The 13,492-nt window shown below is 38.8% G+C and overlaps 2 protein-coding genes across 2 annotated transcripts; one reads left to right on the forward strand and one right to left on the reverse strand.

Annotated features, from left to right (window-relative positions):
- Positions 1-5,493: 5,493 nt before the first annotated feature.
- On the reverse strand, positions 5,494-6,114 carry LOC142985846 (uncharacterized). The gene has a single exon (XM_076134089.1). It carries the CDS (start codon positions 6,112-6,114, stop codon positions 5,494-5,496), a length of 621 nt encoding a protein of 206 aa, XP_075990204.1.
- A 5,554-nt stretch (positions 6,115-11,668) lies between these two features.
- On the forward strand, positions 11,669-12,505 carry LOC142985847 (uncharacterized). The gene has a single exon (XM_076134090.1). It carries the CDS (start codon positions 11,669-11,671, stop codon positions 12,503-12,505), a length of 837 nt encoding a protein of 278 aa, XP_075990205.1.
- Positions 12,506-13,492: the final 987 nt, after the last annotated feature.

A 13,492-nucleotide genomic window follows, 5' to 3' on the forward strand; every position in this document is an offset into this window, starting at 1 on the left:
TTTGCCCACCCGACAGCGTTGTAAATACAATAAACAACATTAAAAGTAAGCTGTTAACCTTTTTCTTGGTTTTAGTCGGGTTTTTGATTTTCTCGCTGGGCTCATTGTCATTCACTTTCTGTGAATTAGTGCCTTCGCAAGTTTCGTTTATAGGTAGCGTGGTCAGTTTAGTTATGGGTCTTTTTAGAATTCCGTTTTGGGTTTTGAGGGTGACTACTCGAACTAGATTGTCACTGCCTGGGTGTAACTCCATTACGCGGCCCATAGCCCACTTGCCTGGCGGCAGATTATTCTCCTTCACAAGAACTAATTGACCCTCTTGTATGTTTTCCTTCGTTTGTTGCCATTTGTTTCGGTTTTGTAGTATATGAAGGTATTCTTTCGACCAGCGCTCCCAATAGTGTCGTCGCATGAGTTCAATGAGTTTCCAGTTATTTCGGATGTCTATAGATCTCGGTTCCTCAGGATCATTGAGCGGTAGAGTGAGCGTAGGACCCCCCGTGAGGAAGTGCCCGGGAGTAAGATAGTCCAAATCTTCGACATCCTCAGATAACGGACACAGCGGTCGGCTGTTCATGCATGCTTCAATTTGTGTTAGAAGTGTTGCAAATTGTTCGTAGGTGAGTTTTTGTAGTCCGATAACTCGTTTGCTGTGTGCTTTCATGGAACGTACAGCGGCTTCACACAGGCCTCCTGCCGAAGGCCAAGAAGGTGCGTTGAAATGCCACTCAATCTGAAGATTGTTTATCTCTCTAAAGAACTCTGAAGACATCATAGTTTTGTATAGTTGGAACTCTTCTTTCAGTATCTTTGCAGCTCCGACAAAGTTGGTTCCGTTATCGGAATAAATATGTCTCTTATGCCTCTTCTGGCACACATTCGTTTTAGAGCTGCGATAAAAGTTTGCGTTGATAGGTTCGAAACGGAAAAAAAAGGTTTTGTGCACATACATATAAATATTGCTATATAGCCTTTGCAGGTTTTTATTCCTCGGCCTTTGTTTATCTTCACGTCTACGAGACCTGTTAAGTCAACGTCGCACGGTATTTCGCCTAGAACATGCTAGGTGGACAAAATTCACGTTTTAATTTCCAGGAAATCTTAATTGCAGAACACAAACAACACCCCCAAAGTCCAAATTCCGAGAAAAAGTTGTTTTTCAAATTCTTAACTGATGAGTCATAGAGTTCAGAAGTCAGGTAATGAGTTTAATGCAAGCGTTCCGGTCAATCAGTTGCAATTTAGCGACACTTTAGTGCACATCTCTTAATGGTTTATAGTGATATTGTGAAAGTGTTTTGTGATGGATATTAATACTGAGGGTATGTACTATTATTTAATATATTACTTTTATCAAAATCTATTAAAATGAATTTTTAGCATTTTTTTAACATAATGCATAAATTTTAGCGTAATTTTTTTATAAAGAAAACTTTGAACGTTCAGGAAATACATTTATTGGCCTCTATTCAGGCTAGTTTTTAGATATATTGTAGTTATAACTGTGTAGTTTGTAAAAATACACATATTGTTCAGCACACTTGAGTACAACATATTTTTTTTTTTTTTCAGAACACGTATACTCTATTTCAAGGGTAGCCTTTTTCGAAGAGTGGTTGAAACACATGAAGAATGATAAAAATTCGCGTATTTATGACTATCTTTCTTCAAAATTTCACTTTGGTGACATTACTGAAAGCAGCCAAAAATAAATAAAGTTGAAAATATCCAACTTTTCTACTAGGATTGGAGCCAGATGGTTGGCTTCGGGAAAATCGAAGGAGCGTTTTTTAATCAAAAATAAGACTTGGCTGGATGAAGGAGACATACAGTTTACTGTGAGTTCTTTCGCCCCACAACCTTCGACATCAAGTGAGGCTGTTGCATCTGCAGGAAGACCTCGCAAAGATTTCGAGGAATCGTCGTTTAAGACGAAGAAACGTCGAGTCATGGATCTTGTAGAATCTCGAAGTGCCAGTGAATTAGTGACTGCTGCCGAAATTGCTGTGCGTTCAGCAGGGCAAAGAAAAGTTGCCAATGTGATTAGAGACATTAGTGAGAGCCCAGAGAATATTATCAAGTCAAAAAATACCAGTTCCGTTAATCCTAGGCAGTTAAGTAGTGACGAAGCCTTAGCATACTATATAGATTCTAAGTCAACAACACATGCTTACAAACAAACTAGGAAGTGGTCCATAATGGCAGGACATAATGTGTGTTTCCGTCATATTTTAGTGTAGTAAAATCCAAACAGGCCTGTTACCCTGCAGAGGAGCACATTGCTATAACAGAAACTCGTGCTGAAATAAATTTGCAAGCCTTATTAAATAAAACGGTGGAACGTCTAGTATTAGCACAGAATGAAGTTATCAGCAGTGTCCTCCCAACAAGTTCAACGTTTACACTTGTTAGTAAATGGGGATGTGATGGAAGTTCTGGGCACAGCACATACAAACAGAAATTTGAGAACACTGAAGATACGGACGAATTTCTTTTCGTATTTTCTTTCGTTCCCCTTAAGTTATATGATGGGTCCAAAATTATTTGGCAAAATCCTCGGCCTTCATCAACAATGTATTGTCGCCCAATCAAATTTATATTTGCTAAGGAAACGAACGACTTCACCTTAGCGGAGACAAATAGATTGTTGGAAGAAATTAATGCTCTTCTTCCAACACTTATCAACTTTGGTGATTCTCAAATTTCTGTGAAACACGAACTTCTTCTGACAATGACAGATGGAAAGGTATGTAACGCTTTAACGGAAACACGTTCATCTCAAAAGTGTTTCATCTGTGGTGCCACCTCCAAGACGATGAACGATGACCCCGCGAAGTTCAACAGCAATCAAGAACATTTTGGCTTTGGTTTATCTACACTTCATGCTTGGATTCGTTGCTTCGAATGCCTTTTACATATCAGCTACAAGTTGAATATTAAGAAATGGCAGGCTAGAAGCGACGAAGACAAAGCAGACATCAAGGTTCGTTCCGACGAAATCAAGTTGAAATTTAAGAACGAGATGGGACTCATTGTAGATAAACCAAAGCCAGGATTTGGTTCTTCCAATGATGGAAACACAGCCCGTCGCTTTTTTAAGAATGCTGAGATGAGTGCTCAGATCACAGGGTTGGATGTTACTATTATCAAACATGTCGGGACACAACACAACAGGACATTGTCTTCTGGGTTCGAGATAAACTTAGTTGAATTTAATAAGTTTTGTCTTGAAACTAGAAGACATTACCTTAGTCTCTATTCGTGGTACTATATGCCTGCTACTGTACATAAAATATTAGTACACAGTACTGAGGTTATCAAAGCGGCATTGCTTCCAATTGGGCAGCTTTCCGAAGAGGCTCAGGAAGCCCGTAACAAAGATTGTCGCAGATTTAGGGAGTACAACACCCGCAAGTGCTCACGTGTTGCCACGAATAGAGACTTGCTGTCCATGTTAATAATAACATCTGACCCTTTGATCAATAGCCTTCGTGAGATTCCCCAAAAAAAGCCGGAAAAAATATGTGCAGAGGTATTAAAGTTAATTGTAAGCCCGACTATAGTAGCATCAAGACCAGAAACGTCATCATATTGTCGCACATTGCCACAAAATGATGACGATGCGTCAGAAGATTTTGATGATGATTCTGATGATTATGATGATTAGGTTAAGTTACTATTTAGGTTTAGGATAGGTTAATTTGTATAGTAGGTATTTAATGATTTAATGAAATTTTGTTGTTTGTATATTATTTTTAATAAAGGAGAATGGGCAAAATAGTATGGAGCCTGGGCGATCCGCGGCCAAACTTGATTTTTTGTTTTTTTAATGTAGTTTAGTCCTATAATTACCGTGTAGAAGTTTTATTGCCGCGACGCACTTATATGACGAACAAAATACATTTTTGTTTTTGAGCACTTTTAATAGTATAAAAACATATTTTTGGCTTATATTCGGAGATTAAATAAAAAGTACTATTTATATTATTGCATACAAATGTAGACATTATTAATATTCGAACAATCATAACATGTAAATATATAAATATCGTGACAAATAAACATCTTGCTCTTCTATAATATATTCACTGAGACGACTTATCTGTCTTGAATGCTCAGCTTAAAAACGAGGCGTTCATAGCCAGTTGCGCTCACTGGTCGGTAAACGATCTGTTGGTTAAGCAACCGTTGGCGCGGTCATTCTATAGATGGGTGACCGCATTGTGGTATTTGAACTGAGCTTCTCCGTGCTTCCGAGGGCACGTAAAAAGTCGGTCCCGGTTGTTGTCATCTAAGATAACATTCGGGCGGCTTGAACCACTTTGAAACTGGGTGAACCATATGATAGATAGATACGAGTTACGATTATTGTTCATTTTGATGGCATTGCAATCGTTATAAGAAGATGTAACGTTATTACACAACATTAAATGCATTACAGACACGAAATAATTGTATTTGTTCTATGAAATTCCATTATATTTACATGTCAATATATTGTTTCCTGAAAGGATTGCAGCAAAACGTTCTTAGTAAAAGTTGTTCCTAGTTATCATTACTTTAATTTGACACTACTTTCATTAATGGCCGCCGACCGCCCAGGAGTGCCCATTCTCCTTTTTCTGTTTTTATATTTTTTTTTGTTTTTTATTACAAAATCATACCAAAAACTATTAATAATGACTCAATATGACTACTTATATATAAAAGTATCTTTATAAATCATAAAATAATATTGTCCACCTAGCATGTTCTACACGGTACACTCGCGTCGATATGTGAAAACGGTCTAGATGGAGTGATTCTTGCTTTCGGAAGGTTGCCCATCAACTGTTCAGAACGTGTTGGTGCGTAACGACGACATCGAACGCATTGTCTCAGTGTCTTCTTGACGGTTCGATTACCACTGACGATCCAGTACTTGTTACGAGTGTAAGCTAACGTTAATCTTGCTCCACCGTGTAGTGTTCGTTGATGAGCCTGTTCAATTATTAACTGGGTCAGTCTTCCTCTTCCTGGGATAAGGATGGGATGTTTAGTTTCTTCAGGCAAATTTGAGTGATCTAGGCGCCTTCCGACACGCAGAATCCCATTTGAGTCCAAAAATGCATTCAGTCTTAAAATGTTGCTCCGATTAGGTAGTTTACCGCTGTTCTTAAGTGATTTAATTTCTTCTTCGAAATAATATTGTTTTATGCATTTGATTAGAACACATAATGCGTGATTAATTTCACACAAGTTCAGTTCATTACATTCATTTGACCTTTTGTTTCGTAATGCATCAGCAAAACGTATTATCCAAGCGAGTATTCTTGTAATACGATCGACGTTACTGTGTCGCTCAAGTAATGAATAAATCAATTCATTTTTAATCGACGTGGGTTCTGTACTTTTTGCTGTGTAACAGTTCGTCAGAAAGCCCTCGTTTGTAGTATATGTTTCCTTTGGGATAACTGTTTGTTTTTCTTGTTCCTTGAGCCATTGAGGTCCTGCTCACCACAGAGAAAAGTTGACTAGTTTTGACGGCGACAGTCCTCTTGTTGCACAGTCGGCAGGGTTTTCGCTACTCTTTACGTAACCCCAGTTTGTCGCGGGTACGATGTTTGTTATTTGTGTTGTTCTGTTCGTTATATACTTTTCGTACTTCGTTTGACTTCCTTGAAGCCATGCTAAGACTACTTGAGAGTCGGTCCAGCAGAACATCCTTAGATCGTAATCTGTGAGGATCTTAGTGATCTTCTCTAATAGTTTCGCCAGCAAAACTGCGGCACACAATTCCATCTTTGGTATTGTCATTTTCCTTTTGAGCGGTGCCACTTTAGTTTTTGCTGCGAGTAGTGTAGTTTCGTATGCTCCGGTCGGTGACGTAGTTCGGCTGTAGATGACGCATGCATAGGCTTGTTCGCTCGCGTCACAGAAAGCTTGCAATTCGATCATATTGTTATGTTCGTTTCTTCTCCATCTTGGTAAGCGGATGTTGTTTATGTTCGGTAGATCGGACTTAATTTTTATCCATTCCTTTGCTATGGCCTCCGGTACACTTTCGTCCCAACCAATGTTTTGACAGTCTGCACTCCATAATTTTTGAAATATAAGTTTTGCTTGGATGGTCATAGGAGCTAACCAGCCGAGCGGATCATATATTTTGCTTATCTCTGACAAATCCACCTTTATTCAGTAGTTCATAAAGTTCATTTTGCAATAACTTTATGGAGCGGATATCCGAATGACCCGTGATGAGATCATCCATATAGAAGTCGTTCTGCAGTGCCTTTTGGGCAAGTGGGTAAGCATTCCCTTCATCTTTCGCCAGTTGTTGTAGAGTGCGCATTGCAATGAATGGCGCGGATTTGGTGCCGTAAGTAAGGATACACAGCTGTATCTCTCTAAGTGGTTCACTCGAGAAGTCTCTCCAGATAATCTTTTGTAGACTTTGTTGATCTTGGTGAATAACGTTTTGGCGGTAAAATTTATCGATATCTGCCGTTAGTACGTACTTATAACTTCGCCATTTTATGATTAGGGATAGAATGTCCTTTTGGAGATTAGGTCCCTTTTCCATCAAGTCGTTTAGGCAGTAGCCGGAGTCTGTTTTCATCGACGCGTTAAAAACAACTCGTAGTTTGGTTGTAGATGAGCCTTCTCTTATCACGCCATGGTGTGGTAGGTAGGCTTGTATTTGACTCTCGGAATCTGTTACTGGTTTCATATGACCCAATTCGATATACTCTCCGATTAATTGTTTGTACAATTTTGCGAAGTGTTCCTGTCTAGCCATTTTCTTTTCTAATGCCTGTGCCTTTTTGTTCCTTCGAACTGCTAAGGTTTTGTTGATAGTTAGCTTTCATAGGCATCTTCACCACATAGCGATCGTTCGTTAATCGTTCTGTTGTTTCGGTGTAATATTTCTTACAGTTTTCATCCACCGGTGTTTTGTCGGCTTCCGAGTTGATATCTTCTGTCTCCCAGAATTTTGTTATCCCAGAGCTTTGTAGCATCGCACAGTATCCAGCCCAGCTTAGTCTGCTGCGCTACTGGCGAGTGATCGTTAGGTTTGAGTACTCCTTCCAATATGACTGCGGAATAAATATCTGCTCCTAGCAGTAAATCAATGGGTCCAGAGATGTTAAAATCTGGATCAGCCAATTTGATGTCTTGGAGGTGCGACCAGTTATTTGGCTTGATAGTTGAGTTAGGCAGATTGTTGATAAGTTTTGCGCATTACTAATGCTTCAGTTTGGAATGTATAATCGGAGTGAATAGATTTGCATTCTAGCCGAATCATCCCTTTACTAGTACCCATTATAGTGCCAACTCCAGAGACAGCGGCGTTCATTTTGTTTCGGGGTAAGTTCAGTCGTTGAGCAGCATTTTCTGTAATCAAGGTCACTTGGTAACCTTGTTCGAGCAACGCCCGAAGGATGACGTAATCTCCTTCTATGTTCTTGACTTTAAGTTAAAGAGTCGTTAAGAGTAAGTATCTCTTGATCACCGTTGATGTGATTAGATGTTCGTTCAGTCGTCGTTGAGGTAGACGATCTTGATTGTTGCCCTTTCAGATTATCATCATGAAGCAGGGAGTGATGTTTAAAGTTACACGTACGGCATCTTTTCGCTGAGGTGCATTTATTGCCGCCATGACTAAATAAACAGTTTTTACATAAACTTAATTTCTCTGTTGTTTGGTTTCGCCTTGCGACATCCATGTTTAAAAATGTAGAACACTGCCGTAGTGCGTGATCATTTTTGCAGAAATGGCATTTTCGCACCGATGCATGATAGGTTTTTGTACACTTTTCTGTGTCTTTAAAGTTCGTTGACTTATTATTGTTATAATTTTTATGTTGGCTATTTCTTGAATCATTTTGTTTCAAATTGCTCTTTTTTGTTTGAGATGTTTCCAAAGTCATGAACCTCATTTCCAGGAACTCCATAAACTCCCCAACTAGCACACAAGTGCTATAAGAAGCTGCACAATGACCGGATGAAGGAATTTATAACGGCTTTGGGCTCCTTAGTAAGAATTATAGTAGTTCTATAAGCGGCTACAGATCTCTTGTAGCGTCGAATAGGCCCATACTGTCCAGCTTATAGCTCTAAATTGGATCTACAGTGGTCGTAAATAGTAATTATAATAGTACGTAGTATAGTAGTTATACAGGAGCGCTAAAATAAGATGAAGGTGGTATAATCGCGCTACAAGAGCTTTTTCGAAATCTCGTGGCGCTAACCACCTCTGTACAAGAGCCGGTTAGCGCCACGAGACTTCGAAAAAGCTCTTGTAGCGCGATTATACCACCTTCATCTTATTTTAGCGCTACTGTGTAGCGGTAATAAAGGCTAACGCTTTAAATTAGTAATATAGTCGGTTTATTACGGTGTAAACTAAATATATTTTATTAAAATGAATCACCAGTGACAAATGAGGAGACATTTATTTTTACGGATTGGATTATTAAAATAACAAGTAGTCTATCGCTTTTATTTCTTTGTGTACGTGATATGAAAGTGCGAGTTCCAGTTTGCTGTCAATATATATGTATATTATCGTCAATATTTTCATGCGCCCTCAAAATATTCAGTTTTAAATGCAAAAATTATATAGATATGTGGATTTGGAAATTGTATTTTGAACATAAATAAGACTTTGAGGGTTACAGATAGTTTAATTAGGGTTATAGGTAATAAAAAATGATTTTAATTATGTTAACGTTACCAGGCTATAGATTTATATGATCTTCAAAAGATCGTAATAACCTCAAAAAATATGTTTACCAAATGCTGTAATGGCGTCTCGATCAAGCAGCTCTCAGAGTTGGTTACATCAGTTCTAGCGGCTTAAGCTGTACAAAGGCTCTAGTGTTTGCTGTTGTAGACTTCAAGGGGTTGCAGTTGTGGCATAGGAGTGCTTCAATATAACTGTTTTCGTCGCACACCAGCGTTTTACTCGTACTTTAAGGGGTCAGTCGTTGAATATTAAATTAGTTTGATAGTCAATTTATAGTATGATTCTTTGAAAACAGTTGACAGACTGAACCACCACTACACCTATGTAAATATAAGAGCGTTAGTTCATGCTATTAAAGCGCTTTAGGTGCTTTAACATAATTCTGTAATCCCCATGGCTGTAAAAATGTTTCGAATGATACCTTATACATTTATTTGTCGTACAGAAGCCATATAAATATCTGATATAACGCTCAAGGCGCTATTAAAGACCTACGCAACTCTTTTATAGATGAGTAATACACTAGCCCTAAAAAAATCTGTTATAGAACTTAAGGCATTACAAAAAGCTTATTTACGCTCTTGAGCGCTATAAACGCAACGCATAACTCCGTTTAAACTCCTTTATCTCCTAAAGTCCCCTTATACAGTTAACGGTGTTATAGAAGATCCCATTGAAAAATGCTTTTACACCATCCAAGAATTTTTAGACCTTAGAAATAACTAACCTATTTATAAACTATATTATTTTACTCTACCTCTTACTTATGTACCTACCTAGATTTAAGAATTAGTTTTAAGATAAAATATTGTATGCCTTAAACAGGCTGATTGATACTAGAACGTATTATGTATTATAACACCTGTACCTATACTCAGTCAATACAATAAAGATTTACTTTACTTTTACTTTACTTTACTTTATTAACTCAATTATACTTCCCTAGGCTGTCTAGCGATGCAATTACATGCTCATATATCACTATAAGTCATTAGTTTCCTACTAAACGGCTACTGTCCCGCCTAGCTGTTAAAGGGTTTTTTAAAAAGCTAGTATACAACTTATAGAAAATTGTACAGCATTTGAACGACTCTTATGCAACTATCAGGCTGTAAAACGACTGTATAAGCAGCTTGTGTGCTAGTTGGGTCGCCTTGAGAAGTGTGTCTACGTATGAGGTAAAAAGTAAGCGCTTGTTGTTGTAGCGATGCTGGATAATATCCAGACATGAATCGTAGTTTTCAGCACTTACAGGAAGATGTTTAATCAACTTTTCCGCTTCACCTCTCAATTTTGACTTTAAGAACTTCATCTTCTAAGTTTTGTTTATTGTAGGGTTGTTGTGGATCATCTCGAAGAATAGATCTCTAAAGAAGATCCAGTTATTGTACGCGCCGTTGAATTCAGGCAGTTCAATACGTGGTGTTGATTTTTCATAATGGGCAGTTTCAAAGATTTTTCTGTTTAAATCCTCTTTTAGGCGGTCGTAAACCTGTTCCCAATGGTCGAATTTTGCTTCATAATCCTTGTCGTTTCCTTGCAGCAAGTAACTTATTTCCCAGTGAATTTTATCGATAGATTCCCTCTTGGATTGCAGTATGTTCAGTTGATCCTGAAGTTGCCATTTTTCTTTCAGGTGATCCAGTTTAGTTTTGGAAACCGCTCGCTCCAAGGCGTTGAAGTTACACATTTGATTACGTAACAGCTTCGATAAAAGCTTGTCCGACTCATCTCCGTGTAGTTGATGTAATCCGGTTGTATCAAAGTGCGGTGTTCCGAATGTTTTTGGTGTTTTCGGCCTTGATAAACCCGAAAACCCCGGTTCGCTCAACTCGTTTCGCAGTTGAGTCATAGATTGCATTGTTTCGTCGAACATGCATCTTGTTATCTCGAAAATATTCTCCTTGAAGTAGTCATGGTCTCTCTTGGTAGCTTCATTCTTCTAGATTAGCTCGTGATTTGCTGCAAATTCATCCCAGAGTGACTGTAAGGCTTCGATACGCTTGTTAAGGTAGTCTATAGTTTTTCTAGTTCTAGAATCCTTCCTTACTTTGCAGAGATTTGATTTTCTCATATGTGCCTTGTTGTTTGTTGATAAGTTCGACAAACTGGAGATAATCTTCTTTCGACATTGTTGCTAGTTTTGAGTCGCAGACGCGTTTGTGCTGTGTCGATCCACGAAGGTAAAGTAGATGTTATCTACGAAGGTAAGTAGCAGTAGACGTTATTTACGCTGGTTTTTCGCTAGCTGGTATTCAATGGTAGCTCCCCCTCCTTTACGTTATGTGCAACGTCTCAATGCCGCTGGTGAGACTCGCTTGTGAGAGGCCAACAGCACCGATTTGCTAACGTAACTGGGAAATGCTACTTCTCGCTTAAGTACTCAGCCGCTGGTAAGACACGGCAACCACAAATAATGATCTTGACGTATTCAAAATTCTCGAAGGACCAAAAGATGTTGGAGTATTCCGTCGTTAACGGTACCCCAGTATTAGTAATAGGTAAACAAACACACCAAACCGCACTATTGAGTTTAATCGTTTATTTCACTATAAAGATAAAGATAAAGATATTTTGTGGTGGCAATGCTGACGTTTCATTCTGCGTAATGAACGCGTAGCATTGTTCCCACAAGCGAAAGAATATAACCAGTCGTTGCCCATACTCGCTATCGAACTAATGTGTGTATTGTTAATATACCGTGTATATTCTAAATTATATAACATTGAATTTTATTGACTTTCGTATCATTTACCTCACCTCGACACCAGTAAGTGAAAGTAACAGTGTACACATACAATATATAACACAAAAGTGGTGACCCCGAACCCGAATTACTGGTGTAGAAAGGTGACGGCAACGGCTCGAATTTCAGTTTGGTAGCGTGGTAACAAACATTTTAAATAAAATAATAATATCGTGTAGTGCAGTTAAAGAAAAATGTCAACGGGAGAAGAAAAAGCCGTCGTCCTGGAAGGTCAAGGAATATCGGCAGTGTCCTTGACTGCGCGCATTCCGGAGTTTTGGAAAACTTCGCCGAAGCTGTGGTTTATCCAAGCAGAAGCAGTCTTAAGCCCACAAAAGATGTCGGATGAATCGAAGTATCAAGTAGTGATAACAAAATTGAGTAAAGATGTAATTGAACAGGTAACTGAGATACTAATTAACCCTCCGGAAAAACAGAAATTCGAGACGTTAAAACAGAGGCTAATTTCCATCTACCAAGAATCAGAAGATAGGCAATTGAAGAAACTGATTGGGGAAATGGAGTTGGGAGAACAAAAGCCTTCTCAACTTTTACGTAAGATGCAAGATCTGGCTAGAGGAAAAGTGTCGAACGAAACACTTGCAGTTTTGTGGCAAAATCACCTGCCGTCGGCAGTACGTGGTGTTTTGGCTGTAGCAGATTCCAAGGAGTTAGACACTTTGGCGTCGATTGCCGATAAGGTGGCAGAAACGTTGACACCCGTACAAGGTATTGCGAGCATACAGAATAAGACCGAAACATCAAATTGTGAAGATAGGATGATAGCTGAAATTCAAAAGTTAAGTGACAAATTGAATGAAATGAACACTAGAACGAGGGGCTCGTGGAGACGTGGAAACTACAAGAGATTTAGATCAAGATCAAATTCAAGGAATCGTGGACGTGGAAGGACACCAGATCATCCGAATTGGTTGTGCCATTATCATTTCCGTTACCGACAGAGAGCTAGCAAGTGCATCCCACCTTGTAACTGGAAAGAAGGAGGTACGAAAAAGGCAGAGGAAAACTAAAATCGGTACAGTCAGCGACGGGGGACTGTGACCGTGCAATCAGTAGTAACAACCGTCTTAGTGTAATGGACAGGAAATCAGGCTTACAATTTTTAGTGGATAGTGGTGCGAATGTGTCCGTGTTACCGCGCAGTGCAGTGTATAAAAAATCAGGTGATAATTCATTGAATACAGAACAATATAAACTGTATGCGGCAAATGGCACGGAGATCAAAACATATGGTATGCATTGTATGGTTTTAGATTTAAGGCTGCGACGAGCGTTCCGTTGGATATTTGTGCTAGCGGATGTAAAGCAACCTATTTTAGGTGCGGACTTCTTAGCTAACTATAACTTGTTGATTGATTTAAGCGGACGCAGATTGATTGATCAGGTTACTAATTTAAGTACTAAGGGTATCATTTCTAGGTGTACTGAATCGACTGTTAAAACCATTACCCAAAAATGTACATATTATGATTTATTGAGTAAATTTCCAGATTTAACGAAACCTATTTCATATAAAGAGATACCCAAGCATGGGGTAGTTCATCATATAGAGACGACTGGACCCCCGGTGTATGGGAGAGCCAGACAATTGCCGCCCGACAGGTACGTAAAAGCCAAAAATGAATTTAAATTGATGCAGGAATTAGGTATTTGTAGACCGAGTAGTAGTTCTTGGGCCAGCCCTTTGCATATAGTGCCCAAAAAGGACGGTAATATTAGACCTTGTGGCGATTACAGGAGGTTAAATGCGATCACAAAACCCGATCGATACCCTGTGCCTAGACTTCAAGACTTTACCTATTTGTTAGCAGGTAAAGAAATATTTTCGAAAATAGATATAAATAGGGCATATAATTGCGTGTCTGTAGCCGAAAGCGATATAGAGAAGACCGCTGTTATTACTCCTTTTGGTTTATATGAATTTCCGCGAATGCCATTTGGTTTGCGAAACGCCGCACAAACCTTTCAGCGTTTTATGCATCATACAGTTTTAAAAG

Source organism: Anticarsia gemmatalis, chromosome W (assembly GCF_050436995.1).
Source record: "Anticarsia gemmatalis isolate Benzon Research Colony breed Stoneville strain chromosome W, ilAntGemm2 primary, whole genome shotgun sequence".
Classification (NCBI taxonomy): Eukaryota; Metazoa; Arthropoda; class Insecta; order Lepidoptera; family Erebidae; genus Anticarsia; species Anticarsia gemmatalis.

Excerpts from the sequence above, each read along its gene's own strand:
- LOC142985846 (XM_076134089.1), bottom strand. The coding sequence starts at position 6,114 with ATGACCATCCAAGCAAAACTTATATTTCAAAAATTATGGAGTGCAGAC.
- LOC142985847 (XM_076134090.1), top strand. The coding sequence starts at position 11,669 with ATGTCAACGGGAGAAGAAAAAGCCGTCGTCCTGGAAGGTCAAGGAATA.